The 19,147-nt window shown below is 34.0% G+C and overlaps 3 protein-coding genes across 6 annotated transcripts; 1 reads left to right on the forward strand and 2 right to left on the reverse strand.

The window, feature by feature from the left end:
- Positions 1-176: 176 nt before the first annotated feature.
- On the forward strand, positions 177-1,496 carry LOC108562040 (lipase 3-like; the record flags this gene model as incomplete). Its single annotated transcript, XM_017920217.1, has 5 exons — positions 177-746; positions 801-959; positions 1,015-1,099; positions 1,151-1,293; positions 1,344-1,496. Coding segments are annotated over 5 exons (1,110 nt in total), but the record flags the coding sequence as incomplete, so codon positions are not given.
- Positions 1,497-1,576: 80 nt separating this feature from the next.
- Positions 1,577-8,299, reverse strand: LOC108562042. Of its 2 annotated transcripts, none has more exons than XM_017920222.1 (13): positions 7,956-8,299; positions 5,803-6,351; positions 5,290-5,741; positions 4,806-5,237; positions 3,844-4,739; positions 3,551-3,787; positions 3,285-3,491; positions 2,958-3,226; positions 2,770-2,907; positions 2,468-2,714; positions 2,130-2,413; positions 1,891-2,073; positions 1,577-1,836 (listed from the first exon to the last, which is right to left on the reverse strand). In XM_017920222.1, exons 2-13 carry the CDS (start codon positions 6,310-6,312, stop codon positions 1,735-1,737), a joined length of 3,957 nt encoding a protein of 1,318 aa, XP_017775711.1. In that variant the 5' UTR covers positions 6,313-6,351; positions 7,956-8,299; the 3' UTR covers positions 1,577-1,734. The 2 variants fall into 2 exon arrangements, with proteins under 2 accessions (XP_017775711.1, XP_017775712.1); XM_017920223.1 differs by having other exon boundaries at positions 1,578-1,836; positions 3,844-4,736.
- Positions 8,300-11,520: 3,221 nt separating this feature from the next.
- On the reverse strand, positions 11,521-18,951 carry LOC108562041 (DENN domain-containing protein 5B). Of its 3 annotated transcripts, none has more exons than XM_017920221.1 (13): positions 18,639-18,951; positions 16,471-16,580; positions 14,676-16,411; positions 13,982-14,195; positions 13,655-13,916; positions 13,351-13,480; positions 13,017-13,267; positions 12,771-12,910; positions 12,595-12,713; positions 12,342-12,544; positions 12,108-12,287; positions 11,863-12,055; positions 11,521-11,808 (listed from the first exon to the last, which is right to left on the reverse strand). In XM_017920221.1, the coding sequence occupies exons 1-13, from the start codon at positions 18,712-18,714 to the stop codon at positions 11,613-11,615; spliced, it is 3,810 nt and encodes a 1,269-aa protein (XP_017775710.1). In that variant the 5' UTR covers positions 18,715-18,951; the 3' UTR covers positions 11,521-11,612. The 3 variants fall into 3 exon arrangements, with proteins under 3 accessions (XP_017775710.1, XP_017775709.1, XP_017775708.1); XM_017920220.1 differs by having other exon boundaries at positions 13,351-13,465; positions 13,982-14,213; XM_017920219.1 differs by having other exon boundaries at positions 13,982-14,213.
- Between the last annotated feature and the right edge of the window lie 196 nt (positions 18,952-19,147).

Raw genomic sequence — 19,147 nt, forward strand, 5'->3', positions numbered from 1 at the left:
AAAAAAAATCATCTATGTTTCTAGATTTTCATTTTATGCTACTTATAACGAAAATTCTATGTATACTGAAGTAAATTTGTAAAGCCATTAATTATAGTCGTAATAATATTTCAGTTTTTTTTAGTTATGTTAAACTTTTTCAATTTCACTATTGTTTATGTACTCTTATGTTTTAGGACGAAATTATTACAGCAGATGGATACCACGTCCAGAATCACATAGATATTAAAACAGAAGATGGTTATTTACTAACATTGCATCGAATTCCTTCTGGAAAAAATAACTCTGATATCAAAAGAAGACCAAGCGTGCTACTAATGCACGGTCTTCTTGGCGGTTCAGCTGATTGGGTGAGCATGGGTCCCGAGAAGAGTTTAGCTTATCTTTTAGCTGACAGAGGTTTCGATGTGTGGATGGGCAATGCACGTGGCACAACTTGGAGTAGGAAGCATAACGTTTTGGATCCGGACGTCGACAAGCAAGATTATTGGAATTTCAGCTGGCACGAAATTGGATACTATGATCTACCAAGATTGATCGACTACATATTAGAAAATACTAAATCTGAGCAACTATTTTATGTGGGTCATTCGCAAGGGACAACATCATTTTATGTCATGGCTTCCGAGCGTCCAGAATACAACAAGAAGATAAAACTCGCCGTGTCTTTGGCACCTGTCGCCTACGTGGAAAATGTTAAATATCGCTTGTATCGATTATTGTCAAACTTTATTCAAACAGCTGAAGTAAATTTGTTTTGTATATTATTATTGTTTTTGTAACCAATTGATTTCTTTTAGTGGTTGATGAAGCGTTTCAATATTTACGAATTGTTCCGTTACAGCGAATTTTACAGATTTCTAGCTCTGGACGCTTGCAAAGATGGAAACGAAACTGAAGACACGTGTAAAAACCTCTTGAGTGGTGGAACTGGCAAAGACGTTGAACAAATTAATGGGGTTACAGGATTGCAAATGAATTTAAAACATAAATTATAAATTAATAACATTTTAGACAATAATTCCGGTCATCGCGTCGAACTCACCATCAGGTGCTTCCACTAAACAATTTTTACACTTCTTACAAGGAATTAAATCTGGTAAATCAAATAGTAGACAATAGTATGTAATCTAAACTAAAACTCTTTTAGGTGAATTTAAGCAGTACGATCATGGAGAATTTGAAAATTTGCTCAAGTACAAACAAAAAACGCCGCCCAGTTACAATTTAACGCAAATAACGGCTCCAGTTGCTTTATATTATGCCAAAAATGATTTAAAATCAGATATAATTGTATGTTTCAAAATATTAACACAATTTTAATATTAAAATTGATTTTCTAGGATGTACAAAGACTTACCGAAGAACTTCCAAATGTTGTGGTCAAACATCTTATAGAGTACGAACATTTCAACCATATGGACTATTTATTCGCAATCGACGTTGTCAAGTTTTTGTATAATGATATATTAAATTGCATGAACATGTTTACATAACAACTGTTTTTTAAATATTAAATAAAACGAATTCAAATTTTAAAATATCACTTTTAATTATTATGAGCACTTTGATTCATCTTTTAATTTTCCTTGCGTTTCATTTCGATTTAACACGAGCTTTCGAAAACATTCTAGATTTATACTATATAATATAATAAATTCTTTAATATATAATTATACATCTTATTTACAATTTTTGTTGGTTTTAAAAAATGTTTGTTTTTCTTTTAAATATCTATTTCACAACACTGTTTGTATCACTTTTCAAATGTCTCATGAGAAAATTTCGTTCAACACTCTCAACGTTCGCCCAAGACGTCCTCACCATTGAAAATAACTAAAATGTGATTATTAATAACTAATTTTTCTGTTGTATTATTTTCTATTGTACCTGATTCAGCCAAGATTCATCTGCTAATAACTCGTTTAAAATACAAGTCGTATCTTTCCTTGGATCCATAGTACGTTTATCTGTAACTCGTTTAGCGCATTCTATATACATCAGATACTTCTGGTGTGTAATTTTATTGAAAAGTTCAACATTATTTCCACAAAGTCGACACATTACGAAGTCCTAAAAAAAATATGTAATATTTATATATTTGAATTAAACTGTAGCGTTTTACAAACCTTATCGTTGATTGCTTTGGGATCAGGAGCGCATCCTTCCAAAGTAGTTGAATTATATGGTTGACCATATAGAAGTAACCTGATCGAGACTGTAGGTTGCTTGCAAGCAGCGCAATTCTGGCTTAATATTTCCTTAGTAAGAAAATCCTTTGTTAAATTAAAACAGGGCCAGGTTGATAACGCCGCTTGCAATTGCGAAGGCCAGCGCAAAGCACCAATCAGTTTATTTTTCTTGTTAATAGTTATATCATCAATTACCTTCACATTCGATAAGAAATACTCATCTGAAATTATCTAATTAAGAATACGCATCAATTTATATGAATATGCTATATCACCTTGTTCTTGGAATATTTCTGTAAGGAAATTGCTGTCTAAAGATTGTGATATAAGGGTTTGAATATACACTTCAAAATTGTCTTGATAAATTTCACATTCTTTTATACACTTAGAAATGAACTCCGGATTAGGAACCATCACTTCGTGCTTCATAAATTCAACAATTATTTCCAAATTGTTTTGTGAATGAAATCGAACGGGTATTGAAATATATTGGTTTTTACTATCAGGTGTCCATGAGGTATACTGGAATGAAACTTATTATATAATTTTGATCCCAATTATAATTTCATAATATTACCGTTGAAATATTTTTATATAATGTATTGCCATTCTGAATAAACGGCTGATATTTTTGTAATCGAGATTTGCCATCGAACCTCCAAATAATCGGCCAATTTTGAGTCAATTCAGATTCAACGGCAACAAACTCCCCAGGCTACAAATAAACTTTAAATACAAATATATATTTATAGTATCTTCATTTACCTTAAACGGATACGTCGTGTTTCCGTTATTATTAAGAACTGGTGCCGATCTTACTATATTATTATGCTGCTGCACCAAATTTGCTTCAATGTTATCTTCCAGCGTCCGTGCCGGATTGTTAACTGTTTTATGCACTTGGTATGCAGCTTTCTGTTTTTTAGTTTGAGTCATTGAAGAATCACTTAAGTAATCTTCAATGTTGTCCACTTGAATGCCAGCACCTTCAGCAGCTGCTGTTATTAAATTCCTGGTGGCTTTTTTTTTACCACCTTAAAAATAAATTTGAATAAATACCAAATTCTTTATATTAAATCAATTAATTAATACCAAATTTTCTTTTTCCTTTCTTTGATGGTACTTCTTCTTCTACGTCTTCTTTAGCTGCCGGAGTCCAAGCAGGATCCGAATCAGAATCTGCAAAATCTTCAGGTTCGTCGATAGTTTCACCTTTCGTAATAATATTCTGCAAGTGGACTCTATCCTTTGCAGCTCGTTTGCATGTCTCTCGTCTAGGAACATCAGTTATATCCGTAACTATAAAAAAACAAGTTGATTTAATAAAAAGAAAATCAAGAAATAAATTAATTACGAACCATTATCAACTTTCATTTTGCTTTTAATTTTAGTTTTAATTTTCTTTTTATCTTTTGGACCACCGGCCTTGCAGGGTCTTCCCTTTTTGCCAGTTTTCACTACACCATCTTTAGTCAAGGGCGGCATCTTTCTGAATATATCATCATCTGAACTTATTCCGTCATCGGAAGTATCGAAACTATTTTGCTTTCTCTCTTTCGGCAATGGAAAGTACCGAGGATCGTCTTGTGGATCTCCTAATGAAAATTTGATAAAATAGTTCAAAATAATAATTTCAATATTTTGTTCCCACCTTGACTCAGCCTTGTAATCACCGGTGGTGGGGGCGGTGGTTGCGTGATTGGAGGAAGGATAGGTTTCACACCATTAATGGAATCTTTATTTTCTTTAACAATCTTCGTCCTGGAGTACGTTCTAGGAGCTCTTGCCGAAGGTGGAGGAGAAGAGTCACGCTCTCCTTGTAGAAATTTGATATAACTACTCATAAACCCAGCACCAGGTCCGGTGGATTTAACATCCGCTGGCTTAGCAATATTTGGAGGATTAATTGTTTTGCTTTGGTGAAGCTGCGGAGGTCGAGATATTGTTAGTGGATTAGATCCATTTAAAAACTTCAATTCCTCTTCAATATTGGGCACAACAACTTTAGGCTGTGCATCTATTTGCTGCTGGTAGTGTGCAGTCTGCGTGGGACTCTCACTGTAATTTGATAACGGTGTTAATTCAACGGAAGAAGGATATTCCGTCGGATGAGATGTCGGTAGATGGTAAGGTGTGAAATACGGTATAGGCGGTGGTGGATGGTGTCCATGAGGATGAATAATTAAACCCTGATGTTGAGGTAGATTTTGTGACGTAAATATTTTAGAGGCAGACTGTAAATTCCAACGATCGGAATAATAAAATGTTCCGTTTTGTGGAACAGGCGGTGGTGGTTGGTTGGCACCGGTACTATGCGCAGGCGGTGGCATACGTGAGTCCTTTTCATCGCTTTTTCTCTTTTTAACTTCCTGTTTTATTTCCACTTGTTGCAAATGACAACTTTGCTGTTGCTGCAAGTTTTTGACTATACTCATAGGATCACCGCGGCAGCTGGATAAATCTTGTAAAGGAACTTGACCATCAAAATATGCTTGATGTTCCGATATAGTCACATTTCCAGCTTGTCTCGGAACAGATTCTGTCCTACTTAAGTATAAAATTAAAAAAACACACCATACAAATATTTACTTATTTAAGTTCATTAAATTTTACCTGGATGTGACAACATCAACAGTAGTGTTAGTAGCATTGTATGCATTAAATTTTCTCCTGTCTTCCCAACATACTTGATTTTGTCGCTCAAAGCGTTCAGGAAATTGCTTATCAGTATTTAACGCTCTAGTTATTACGCTCGAATACGCAATATTACTTTGTGGGCTCGGTCTAGGTACTGATGCATCCAACGGACTTGGTGGCGTCATGTGATTGTTACTTTGAGGAGAAGATATACTAGTACTCATCGGACTATTGTATTGTGGATACACAGGGCTAGGTGCATGGCCAATGGGTGATGCTTGTGAATGAGCTAGCAACGGACTTGATCGTCTTGACACAGCGATATTACAGTCGGAATTTCCATTTGTCGTAACACTGGCAACTCGTTGAAAGTCAGAGCTTTCGTTATTTGAACCCTGTTGGTAGTGCCTAAACACATTTTGTTGTCAGTACATTTTCAAATTTTCATAAACTTAATTACCTATAGTTGGTCTGAAACGGCCGTTTGTTAGTATTGTTACTTGTAGAATTGGCATAGCTCAGTCTTGGCGCATCCATTGAGAAACTTATAGGACTACTCTGCTGTTGTTCATCGTTATTTCGTTCATTTTGAATAGCTATCTCCGGGTACACTTTAATCTGCGCTTTCGTCTGGACCTGTGGTGCTGATGACGGTTTCGTAACAGCAATACAGGCAGCATTTGATGGAAGGAAGCTACCAGCCCGTGAAGACGCTCCGGTGACTGGTACTCCTCTACTGTTTCCAGGTATCGATGCATTACTTGATGTGACGATACACGATTGTTGAATATTCTGGGCATTTGTTGTTGCGTAAATCTGCTTACTCACAGAACTGTCTACACTAATTGTAAATGTCACTGGCACTTGAAAGAACGTCGCGTTTCCTTGAGATTTAGTCGTCGTTGCTACCACCTAAGTAAATAAATCTGTAAATATCACGACGTCTACATCTGCATATGTCCGATCATGTTACCTGCGGGCTCTGGACTCTTGCAGTTGCATTCTTAGCAGCTAGCGAATTCAAGTGGTTTATACTTTGCGCAGCAAAGTGAGCATTGAAGTTCTCGTAGCCTTTGGCAGTCGTCGTGGGCACTACTGATTCGTGCGGAAGAATACCGAAGGGGCTATTCTGTTGCCATGCAGGATGATTCTGCTCAAAAAATGCAGGAGTTTGGTGAAACTCACCCTCTGGCTGCTTACTTAATGACTGTCGTTGCGTTACATAGTGTGCCGGTGGTTTCGTGCCCGCATGATGGAAGAAAGGCGTGAACACATCATAGGCACCTTGAGGTGATGAAAGGAAACCTCCTGGAAGTAATTGCGTTGTTGTTGTTGTTGTGGTCGTCGTTGCTGGCACTGGTGGTGTACCTCCAGTGGTACTGGACGGTAAATGGTGCAGTTCACCAGCTGTCGTAGTCGCCGACACACCCGCCGTCAAACGATTATAAGATGCATATGCTGACCATGGTCCCACAGGATCCATTTTGTGTTATTATAATATTATTGAATAAAGCCATCCCATCTGAAATAATTAAAGATAGTTTTTATTATTTCCTGTATTTCCAACGAACAAATAAGTTTTTAACAAACATTTGAAAAAAAAATTCTGTTCCACGTAATTTTTGACAAATATTCACGACGACTTCGCTCAATCACGATACCACAAAGACTCTAAGGAGAATTATAAAACAATCACATTTTCAATATGATAATTTCGATATGTAATCTTTATCAATTAATTCAAGTGGTTTATTGAAGTCGATGCAAAATAAAGAACAATACTTTTAATGTATAAATCTAATATTGATAAGCGAAAATAATGATGAAATATATAATAATTTGTATACGGAAGTTCGTTAATTGCAGAGTTTCATTTATATCTTCAATTCTGTAAAATACAGAAAATGATGTAGGTTTATCAACCAAAAAAATTGATTGAATTGAAAAAAAAACATATTGTTTCTTCAGCAAACATATTTCCTTTATTTAAGCAGAATTTCAAATTAAAACACGTGAATCGCGCTCATTTAAAATTGATTTATAAACAAATATAAATCTGCTTCAAACATTCGATATTTTTTAATATTTAATAAACAATTGTTATTGCAAAAGTAATTTCGTTTCAATTTTAATAAAAACAAATGAGTCATCAAAATTTAATTATATCAAGAGGTCAAGAGGTTAAAAATTCAAATTTTACAACTAGAAAATTGATAAATTTGATGATCATTCCTAAAATTGTAATGTAAACATTCGATGGATCGAATCGAAAATGTTTAGAATTATATGTTGTAGCTTACGACCTTGAATCACGGACTTGAATAGACTTTTGCTTTGTAATCATTATTATGGTAGTATGTTATAACAATAAACAAAATAGTATTTCCAGTACATTCATATAACACACAAACCACGTTGTTCGTATCCAGTTATTACCGATCTTTCGGTTATTATAAAATGTATTTTTTATATAATTAAATAAACAAATATAAAAGAACAGAAACAAATTTCAAATTATGAAGAATTGTTGACACAACTTTTTCTTGTTTCAATAATAAGAATGTTTTTAAATTATTACAATAAAAATGTTATTGTTAAATCAATATTTTTGTAATTAATACAAAATAAATATTTATTGTTAGACAATAACAAAATTAGAATAAATTTGTTTATATAGTTATTTGAATATTTAAAAGGAAATCAAGTCAAGTAAACCATGACCTATGACAGTAGTATACATTTGTAAGAAAACAATTGGTTATTATAAATAATTGAATATTGAAATGAGGTTATTGACATCCAAATAGTATACAAATATAAAAATAAGTGATCATCTTGTATGCTATTTATAAATAAATACTTTTTTAGATGTTCATTGGAAGCGCGTATTGCCTAACGTTTGAAGCGTGAACATTTCATTTCAAAGAGGCGATATTTATGGATTAACTTCGTTTCAATATGGACAATAGTGGTCCATATTATGAATTTCTTGCAATATTCTTCTAATTTTTTCAGACGGTATTGGCAACAACGTACCGGACGCTTTGCTTTGCAGCAGGGATTTCAGAGGCTACAGAAATGAATAAAGAAAGGCTCACATTCATCATCATCATCATGCAAACTTACTTCTGAAGGAGGAAACAAAAGGATATCTCACTAATCACCGTTCGTCTGTCACATAATCATTTGCTGGGGAGGTGTTTTTTGCACTAGATTTAAGAAATGGGGGGGACCACCACTAACTTTCTGAATCCTGTCGCGAATTCTGGTCCTAGTGTTCTCTCTACCTATAACAATGTAAACATGTATGCATACACCGCATCTTAAATCACGCGCATGTGGATCTATGATAGTGTGTCGCATTTTTTAAATCCGTCTGCTGCAACAATACAGTCTCGATTGATGAATTCGTCATTATTTTTTGTTATTATTTTGGACGTTACGTTCATTTGCACAAACTTGCGGCGGCCATCTTGAAATTTTACTAAACAATAGAGCCGGCGCGCCATCTTTTGAACGCACGTTTGGCGCGAAACAATTAGTTATTTAAAAATTTATTGGATTAGTTTTAAGGGAAACCATTTTATTACCAACAGATGTCAACACTTTAATCTTAAATATATCAAACGCATCATACCTTAGTTACACAATCAAAAATCAAACTTAAAACATCATTCACCAACGACCAACTTCTATTTTTCTTTATAACTTTCATACATTAATATACATGTCGCATCGTAACAAAAGTAATGTAAAAGTTGTGTAACAATAGTTATGTAATGTTCGCATTTTTTTACGAAAGCTGAATATCTCACCTTTCCAACGCGCCTACATACATCTTTGTAGTTTCATCGAGTCGCCTGCTATAAGCTGAAGAACATTTTTTTCTCGTTTTATTAAGTTTTTCGTAATTTTCTCGACAAATCCTTAAGATAGTTACATAATCGACTACTCGTAGAAAAGCTGAATATTTTGCCTTTCCAACAAGCCTACATACATCTTCGTTCTGTCATCGAGTCGCCTGCTATGAGTTGTAGAAATTTAAAAAAAAACACATACTTAACGTTTTATACATAACAGAGAAAAGGTTTTCGCGTTTTTTTTCAGTGCTTTCGGTTTTTCATGAATTTCTCGACAACCCCTAAAGGTAATTTCATCATCGACCACTCGTATGAAAGCTGAATATCTCACCTTTCCAACACGCCTACATACATCTTAGTAGTTTCATCGAGTCGCCTGTTATAAGCTGAAGAACATTTTTTTTTTCGTTTTTTATTCAGTTTTTAGAGTTTTTCGTGATTTTCTCGACAAATCCTTAAGATAGTTACATCATCGACCACTCGTATGAAAGCTGAATATTTTGCCTTTCCAACAAGCCTACATACATCTTCGTGCTGTCATTGAGTCGCCTGCTATGAGCTGTAGAAATTGAAAAAAAAACACATACTTAACGTTTTATACATAACAGAGAAATGACAGTTTTCTCGTTTTTTTTTCAGTGCTTTCGGTTTTTCGTGAATTTCTCGACAACCCCTAAAGGTAATTTCATCATCGACCACTCGCATGAAAGCTGAATATCTCACCTTTCCAACACGCCTACATACATCTTTGTAGTTTCATCGAGTCGAATGTTATAAGCTGAAGAACATTTTTTCTCGTTATTTATTAAGTTTTTACAGTTTTTTGTGATTTTCTCGACAAATCCTTAAGATAGTTACATCATCGAACACTCGTATGAAAGCTGAATATTTTGACTTTCCAACAAGCCTACATACGTCTTCGTGCTGTGATCGAGTCGCCTGTTATAAGCTGTAGAAATTGAAAAAAAAAACATATACTTAACGTTTTATACATAACAGAGAAATGACGGTTTTCTCGTTTTTTTTCAGTGCTTTTGGTTTTTCGTGAATTTCTCGACAACCCCTAAAGGTAATTACATCATCGACCACTCATATGAAAAAAGTGAATAGGATTTACCAAACATATATTTAACAACTGTTTGTTCACAGCATCTATGGCGATCCAGTTCTCTCAATCCTTAATCTCATTCTAAATCGTCCGGGGAATACGCTTCTTCCCTGAAGTTGTGATGCAATGTGATACCCCGGTCATGCAAAAATATTTGTCCTCCAGCGTGTAAACAATGATTCTTTGTAACGCGTGGACTATTAAATGAACCAATTCTCCTAGAACTTATATAATTGTATTATGAAAATAAACACAAATGAATACATTTTGAATACATTTATTACAAATTTAAATTACATCTCTATTTTACAATGTTCATTCAATATAACCACATCATCAACCACATTGTACATCGGTTATTCGATTCATCTTTGTTTCTATTAACCATTTCAAACTTCCAATATATTGCATTTGTAACATGTAAATATATTTATTTTTATTTATTTATTCTTTTTTTTAGTATAAATCCTATCCTCAATAAATATATCTATCTTAATATCTGATTAAATATATTCCTTTCTGTTACACTATTATTATTATATCCATCCGCGATTAAACTAATTTGGCAATAGTCGACAATTTCCAAACTGTTGTTACTTATTTATTGCATTCTGAAAATATAACTCTGGAAACAATGCTGTAATTATAGATGTAATAGGCCTCTTCACTTCACCATTCAAATTCGAACTTCTTGTTATACATTATGTGGTCTCTACTGAAACTAAACTTTAGCATTTAATCACATAAAAGTTGATCCTATTATGATTCTATACAATTAACATTAACTACGTTTACATTCACGAATAGTTTAATACGTTGTGCATATTTAAATGCATATTACCAACATGAATCTACAAGAAAAGTTGTTTTATCGAATAGAACACATTTAATGCTAATATGTTACTGAAAATAAATAGAAATATAAGATTCACGACAATATCTACATTCGATATTGAAGTGTTGAATATAATTATTACCGTTGAAACATAAATGTAATGCAACTAATGTATACCTTTCTTTTTATATAACAAAGCGAATGCTATTCCGTGTAGATTGTATTCAACGCAAATTTTAACGGCAAAACAATAAATAATATAAAAATATACATATAATAGTAATCAATAAAAATTAACATTATAGTTTCGAGTATATAACTAGTCGAAAATTCAACCGCTCAAATAATGAAATTCATATATGAAGAAGACTGAAAGTCAACTTACTTGATCACCCTGTGTTATATATTAATTTCAGACATGTGCTAAACATTGAAATAATTTTACTCGCGAAGGAATTTAGAACATTCAACGTCGATAACTCATGATTTCTAATAATCTAGGATATTTGGATTTATCACCTCTAGTTCGAAAGGAAAAAAACACAACATAAAATATGCTATCACAATAATTAGACAAGACCACGTCACATAGTTCCAACTATATACAATTCAAAAGAATATAAACTTAAACGACTATTGGTAACTTAAAAGATGAGAATTATTCAGAAAGAGAGAGAATAAACTTAAGACTAAATAAATTAATAGAAAAAATATAGTGTCATTTCAGAAGAAAAAATATTCATAGCTGCTATATGTAACTAACTTTATATATATATGTTAGATTAGTAAACTAAAAAAAAATATATTCTTCATAAAAAAATAAATTAATATCAATTGATTCGTGTGATTCAAATAAATGAGTATTCATAAAAAAAATCCGCTCTATCATAAAATTTTGACCCGTATTTAGTTATTATTATTTTTTTTAGACAAATTACGTTTATGCATGAAATGAAAGTAGGAACAGGGACTAGAACAGATTAATGTATAGCAGGGGATGAAATACCGTGCGTTACAGAATTCTCCAATACTACATCCAAGTCATCCAAGGGAAGCAAAATTTGTCTTAAAAAGGTTAACAGACCTCTGTTCCGTAGAAAAGAGTTATCTTCGTACATTTCTGTCGTAACTTTACATATAGCCATTGGCAGCAACATTCGATGCAATAAATGTTCCCTGAAACGATACAAAATTAGCAAATGTTTATTATTTCCAATTGTATGTTTTTACCTAACACTCAAGCAGATAAAGAGTTGAAATTTGCCATCTTTTCCTAAAGCCTTGCTCGCAGATTGGATTTCTTCCACTAAATGGCAGTAGCATCTCCAAACTGCTACAGTCTCTTGATGATTACGTTCTAAACTAGCGCTGCGTCCATTGCCTTCTTCCAACAGTTCCATCTCAAAATGCTCCTTTACGCGTACTAATAAAACATAATTATTATTTGTTAATAATCAATAATTAAATCAATTTACCGAAATAATCCCAAAGATAATGATTAAAGACAAAGAGCCTAGCCGACTTAAAACCAAGGAGAAATACTAATTCTAGGCACTTGACAAGCCCCGAATCTCCGCACAAAAGTGCTGTTAAAGTTGTGTTCCTTTCTGAATTTCTTCGGTAATGCCATTTAACAATATTGTTTACACAATCACCTAAGGAAAATAATTGCTTAAATTTTATAAATTGTTCAGATATTCGAATCATACCTAACATATGTTGTATTTGCGATGGTTTCATTTCATTTCTAGGAGGGCCAGGGGATTGACATCTCGGCGTTTTACGGCCCATACTACCAGTGTTAGTCAAAGTTGGTTCCTCGTTAGCGGTTCTGGGCATTAAAGTCCCAACCAAAAGCCTCTCCGTTGAACCATCATCTACTCCACGTCCCAACCAACGACCACAAGGGAACCTATATCAATAATTAAGTAAATACAAACACTGATAATATTATAGACTTACTGATAAGTGTGACCAGTGATTTCATTTCTAACAAGAACATAATCGATCATCCATTTCGCGGACATTCCAGTATTATCATGACCTATTCTCATTGTCGTAAGGACGCCCAAGTTTTGGTTCTATATAAATTTCGAAAAGTTAAAACACAGATAAAATATAAATACGAAACTTCTTACTCTGTGTTCGAAATTTAGTGTTGCTCTCGGCACGGCAACCCTTTTAGTCTCTGACAAAGTTCCAGAGAGAACTATCCATACATTTGCTGATGATGTGGTCCCTTTTTTAGTTGGCACGAGAACAACTCGATAGGGTATCACTAAAATTATATATATATTCAACAATTAATTAAAAGTTACATTTAAATGGAATTCCTTCTCATCTATTTAGCTTGAGAATTAGGAAAACCAAAATTTATAAATTACCAGTTGTGGGGTATGTACTAGTAAAGCAAAAGTAATCTACAGCATTCAATGAAAGCAAATGATATAGGAATTGTTCCCTTTCTTCTTCGCATCGCAGAAATGCCGATCTCTTGTATTGTCCTCTCAGTAAACTATGATCAGAGAGTAACATCCTGAAATATTTTGAAAGTTGCTTCTTCTCCAAAGCCAATCGAACCCATGCCCGTGCCATACCTATCCCAGTTTTCACGTCCGACATAGCTTGAATATTACTAGAAAAACACATTATTAAAGAACATATGATTTTACACAATTACGAATTCCGAAATAAAGATATTTTTCATTTATTACTTACGCCATATCTATTAACATAGATTCCGGAAGTGGTGGTAAATCTGTGCGCATACTTTTATTCTCGGTATTGGGGCTAGTCCAATTCTCTAATCTTAGTGCCAATCGGGATAATTCCGCTAGAATTAAACGAACTATTGCAGAGAAAAACAAAAGTATATAAAATAAAAAAAAACATAAAAAGCCCTAAAAAATTGAAGAAAATAATAAAGAAATTATAACCATAACCAAATGGGAAAAACAAACGCCACCAGAAGATGAATAATAAACAGCAAAAAAAAAGCGCAAATGCATAATTTCGTACATACCATGGCTATAATATTGGGAATCTAATTTATTGGTACTCTTATGAGCTTCTTGGTACGCCAATAGATGCGCCCACAGTGCCGATTTACCGCGTTTCTTTTGCATACCATGGGACCAAACTCTCTCGAGAAAGTCGCAGAGCGACGCGACCAAAGTACTTTCTTCGACGGCGCCTGAATTATCAACGCTATTGTTGCTGGATAAGGTGACACCTTCTGCTCCAAGCTTCGCCAGTAGCATTCTCTTTGTTTTGGCTTTACAATCCTAGAAAAAAAAATATGCACTCTATTAAACGAACGAGTCCTAGTTTAGTTTAAAAAAAAACTTGCTTTCAAAAGTTTCTCGACGAAGGTCCAATTTGCTTGAGCAATCAAGGCCGGAGTCATCTCCTGATTGTTCTCTTTATTCGCGCTTTTCTCGATGTTCAAACAACCGGGACGAGAAAATGAAGCACCCTTTTTCAATGCGCTAGCTCTTGGAATGCTGCCCTTGTTAACAACGGGTGTTTTATTTAAAATTTCTCTATCCAGCAAAGGAAAACATCTAAAAGCAAATAAACTTCTACATATGGTTATAGTCTGTGATTTCGTTGTATATTGTATATAGTGATTAAACGCAACAGCTTTTTTAATGATCCCAATACTAGTATCAAATAAATATTACATAAAACTGATGTAAAAATACAAAATACAAAAAAAAAAACATCATTTTATGATTATTTTTAGATGTAATTTATATTGTGCATATGGTTGCAATCAGAGGATTCATAATATTTACTTTTCTAAAATATATTATTCTTTCTCAAATGGTAAACATTGGTAAATACAGTTTATATTTAACCGTCTACGAAGATAAATTAAAGATAAATGTTTTTCCAAACCAAACTTTTAGTTTTATAAATGTTTATAACCATTATCAGAAGTAACAAAATCTTTTGATATTTAGTTCTTACAATTTACCAGAAAATCTTGCGTGCGTGTTAAAAACTGTATGTTGAAGATACTATAGATGTTAATAACTTACTTGGAGAATGTATTTCTGTTGCTGAGGATTTCTCTGATTGGAGGACTTTCAAAATCGGGATTGTTTAATCGCCTGTCGAGCATTCGTTGAGTGTCGTGCGCGCTAGTGCATGGCTCATAGCACAAGCTTCTCATTAAATTCTCGCCTCCGTATCTCTGCCTAAGCAATTTGATTCTATAGTCAAAAATTAGCAAGTTATTATCCAGCTCGCCCCAAGTTGACAGAATCTTATTGTCTATTAACGTGGCAAACATTTGGGATTCGAGGAAACGCCACAGGAACAGACGATGCTGCTCCGGTTGATCCGATAAGAAAGACGCTTTATCGAAATTCTGCATCGAATCTCGATTGTTAAACCAATCTTCTTTATCGTGCTGGTTGGGCAGTATGACAAAATTCTCGTACGATTGAAAGATATGAACGAAACGATTCAGAAATATTTCTCTAAGAGAATTGTTGAAACGCAGATCCTCGACGTACGAATCGGTCGGTTGGGTCATTTCATTTTTATCTAAAGCAACGCCAGTCCTTCGGACAATATCAGCGATCCGCTGCAGGGCTTCTGTCCGTGCAGATCCAGGTGGAGATGGAGGTCTGTCGCTGTCGAGTGTATCATGAATGGATAATTTGCGGCGATTCTGTGGCCTGTTTGGCAAGGTGCACGATCTCGACATAATTTCTTGACTAGTCCGCGTGGTTTCTGTGTTCGGTACATGAATACCGTACTTATCTAGCGCCGAGTAAATTTCCGCGGTGAAAGCTTCGAGATGGGGAAAAGCTGCCATCTCCTCGGGCAATTGTACTTTGCATTTATCAATATCTATGTAGCAAAGGCTAGCCTCGCTGGCTACTTTTGTGTTGTCTGAAGACGCATGCAAACCCATCACAAAAGGTACAGGCGCGTCTAGAAAATGATGCAGACTAGCAGGCAAAATTGGCACATAAACATGTGGCCATGCGAATGGAAAGAGGAGAGCAGTTATGCCCTCCGCTACGACCATCAGTCTTTGGCAGTCCGTGCTTCTTAGCAACACCTGGTTTTCTAATAGAAGGCATGTGAATAACTGCACGACGATGTCCACTCCGAGCCATATGAACATAAGTCGCAAGGAGTAGTCCAAGTGCGGCAGTTCCAGCGGCGCAGCTGGACATTGTATGACTGCATTCGCTAATGGTAAATGAGGATCATTAGGTGGTAAATGTACCAGTAAACTTTTTCCAGCAGATGGAAGTTGCACTTCGTAAAGCAGATTAAATACGTAACTTTCCAAACTGAGAGTATTTATGCTCGATTGTTTACGGGGCACGCACCTATACAAATTTTCTAAAAATATTTTAGCTGCATGTACGTTCGGCACTTGGCATATTATGGCTATGCTCTTCGAAACAAAGAGTTTATCTTTGGAAATATCGTAGTATGTTAGCGAGACACCACCGGATGGGTTAGGCGTGCTGATTTTGAAGTGTCTAGGCAAAGAGCGGCTCTGAGGTCCTTGTGATTGCGTCTGTTGCACTTGGCGCACTTTCAAACCACTTGATAGCTCAGTAACATACATAGCTTGGAGAGTCTGCATGGCGCTGCAGATGTCCCGATTGCGCACCTCCTCGTAGAACACGAGGCTGAATCCGTAACATCTTTTGCCATCCTCTCGAGTTATCACGAACGAATGAAAATTCGGTGCTTGAGTAACAGAATGTTTTTGCGTTCGAAACCTGAGTCCACTGGGCAGACAAAGCTGAAACATACACATTATTCAATCTAACGAAGGTTGTTTCAATGAGAGGCGATAATTACCATAGACACAGCGGATCCATCAAATGGATTGCTTGGAACATTGTCCGGATAATGTGCAAGAGCTTTTGTTTTGTATGGACGCTCCAATGGGGAGCAATGTAAATTATCACCTATAAATCAAAAAGAAAAAAAATATGTTTTACTAACAAACATTGATTCGTCGAAGTCCGTTGGGTAAACAGTTGCTTGGATTAATGCCAGAGGCGAATATCGATTCAGGCAGTGTTTGCATTTTAAATTCCATTAATCATAATCAAAAAAACTACAATTAATTATAAATATGATACCATAACATAACGTTTTAAGAAACTTCTCTTACAAAAAATAAACGATATGCGGAATCTTGAATCAACATTATAAGAAGAGATGATGTTGATATTTCCAGAACAAAATATACTTTGTGCTCTAAGTGATAAGATGATTTCATACGTCGTGCAAACATTTATCGAGTCGATATCTTGCAAATATTTGGCTTAGATCAGCCACTAGCATTATTGTTGTTGTATAGCGGATTTACTTGACGTCGATAAGAATAAAAATATATTTATCTCGTCTCTAAATAAACTAGCTTTTGCCGATAAGGGATAGAACATATTTAGAAAAGTAATCAGGTAGATTTTTCTTTCCGAAAGGGTCCTGATACCAAACACACATGTGCTTCGAAAAGGGTCTTTTATTTTTCTTTTCCGGTGACGCCCGCACAAAGGGTCCATTCATGAAACCAAAGGAGAAGAAAATTGTATGGTTACTTTCAAAGCGAAAACCAGAACATTGTTCGATGCAAATCCATGCTTAAAAGATTTCTCGGTACAGAAGACTATTATCGGCAGAAGAAGGACGTAAATAACATTCCAAAAACGATATAAATAAGACGTCATTTTTAGATTTCATGCCGAGAACAATAAAACAAGTTGTAAACTCGCACGTGCAATAATTTCTTTATAATTCAATTATCACTACAACTACACCGCATCTTCTAGTCATTATATGTATTCGACAATATATTTTTCTAAATTACATAATCTAGAAAGCAAATAGTTTTGTCAATATAAATATTTAGTTTATTTGCGGAACTAATTGAGGCTTCTCAAGTGGTTGCAGATATATAGATAAAATACACAAACAAATTTAATAACTTTTCCGTTGACAAAAAAAAACTAAACAACCATAAATTATATAATTACACTTTAACGATTTGTAAATATATACATTGAAATTTAAATACTTTTTTTCAAAAATATTTACATTTTCATAATTCTCAGTAGTTAGTTTTATGTGCAAACAATTTAAAATGAATTAAATTAGGATATTTTAAAATGGTATTTGTATGCTTCTTATTTAGTCTAAACAAAAAAAAACTTAGACTACCGGAATTTTAATAGAGCACATTTCACTTGTTTGTTGCAACCAAAACAAAACAACAACCGTTACGAAACAGATTGTACAATAAAACATAGAATAGAATAAAGTAAAAAAAATCAGATCACACTAAATTTATTACAAAACAAAATAATTGCAGAATGAAATTGGAATTATTAAATTTCATTAATACAAAAGGCTATTGTTTTAATGCAATAAAAATCATAATTTTGTCGATTATGCACGAACGTGTCGTATCTACGTAACATTATCACAACGTACTAATTCACATAAGTGTACAGTGTAATAACAATGACATGGTATGGATAAAGGATATGAAACATCTGGTCAAATTAACGATGAATTGTATTTAGTGATGAACGAGATCAAATCATGACGAAAATCAAAATATTTTTTTTATATATTTAGACTATTATTTATAAATTAAATATGTCATGTTATTTTTGGAATAGACTGATGATATTATAACGAAGGTTATTGATTAATAACAACACGAACTGAACTAATTACATCATATTTTTCAATTTGACAATGAGGATGGTTGCAACATTACATATGTAATTCTTCAATGAAAATATTAAACAATGTTTTTCTTTCCACTTACATCAAATTAAAAACATAAAAATAAATTTTCAGTACATGCAGATTTGAAATTTAATTTATTTAATTGTAAATTTACTAAATAAACCCAATTGGAATATTATATATTATATTATAGATATTTGAGAAAATTATAGAAGATTATCAAGAAGGAATCAATAACAATGTTTCGTTAAGTTATTGTTTACCTGAGAGTCTGTCTGGTTCTAAGCCAGAATTAAAATCCAGCCCGCAAATAACAAAGTAATCAGCAAACTTGCTCATTATTCATGGATATCTGGATAACAACTACAAGATGAACAAGATTGTACCAGCAACGCACGAACACAACTAACTGTCTATCCCCTTCAACAGAGCATTATTACAATTTTCTTCGTCTGAAAACTTTCCGCGGAACAAACTCGTCTACTACACTCATTTCACGCTCTACTTTATATGAGTTTCTTTCCTCCCGTCAGCCATTTTGTGTTTATGTTTTCACCTTTGACACTCAGCTGTCAGTGCGACTGGCTGCATGCTTCTACCCATAAGTCCAACCCACTATTCTTCCCCCCCCCTACCTTCAATTTCAAATCAATTATCCCATGCATAACAATTTGCAAAATATCTTTCTAAATACTTAAAAAAAACATAAAATTCAATCTTATTTATTAAAATAATTATAGTTAAATAATTCGCGAGATTTGTTTGATAATTG

This window comes from Nicrophorus vespilloides, unplaced genomic scaffold (genome assembly GCF_001412225.1).
Source record: "Nicrophorus vespilloides isolate i.1.1-1 unplaced genomic scaffold, Nicve_v1.0, whole genome shotgun sequence".
Classification (NCBI taxonomy): Eukaryota; Metazoa; Arthropoda; class Insecta; order Coleoptera; family Silphidae; genus Nicrophorus; species Nicrophorus vespilloides.

Coding starts and splice junctions, on each gene's coding strand:
- LOC108562042 (XM_017920222.1), bottom strand. CDS start 6,312: ATGGATCCTGTGGGACCATGGTCAGCATATGCATCTTATAATCGTTTG. Junction 5,742..5,802: donor CAAGAGTCCAGAGCCCGCAG/GTAACATGATCG, acceptor TTATTTACTTAG/GTGGTAGCAACGACGACTAA. Junction 3,492..3,550: donor CAAAATGAAAGTTGATAATG/GTTCGTAATTAA, acceptor GTTTTTTTATAG/TTACGGATATAACTGATGTT.
- LOC108562041 (XM_017920219.1), bottom strand. CDS start 18,714: ATGAGCAAGTTTGCTGATTACTTTGTTATTTGCGGGCTGGATTTTAAT. Junction 16,412..16,470: donor ATGGATCCGCTGTGTCTATG/GTAATTATCGCC, acceptor TGTATGTTTCAG/CTTTGTCTGCCCAGTGGACT. Junction 12,911..13,016: donor TAGTACATACCCCACAACTG/GTAATTTATAAA, acceptor ATATAATTTTAG/TGATACCCTATCGAGTTGTT.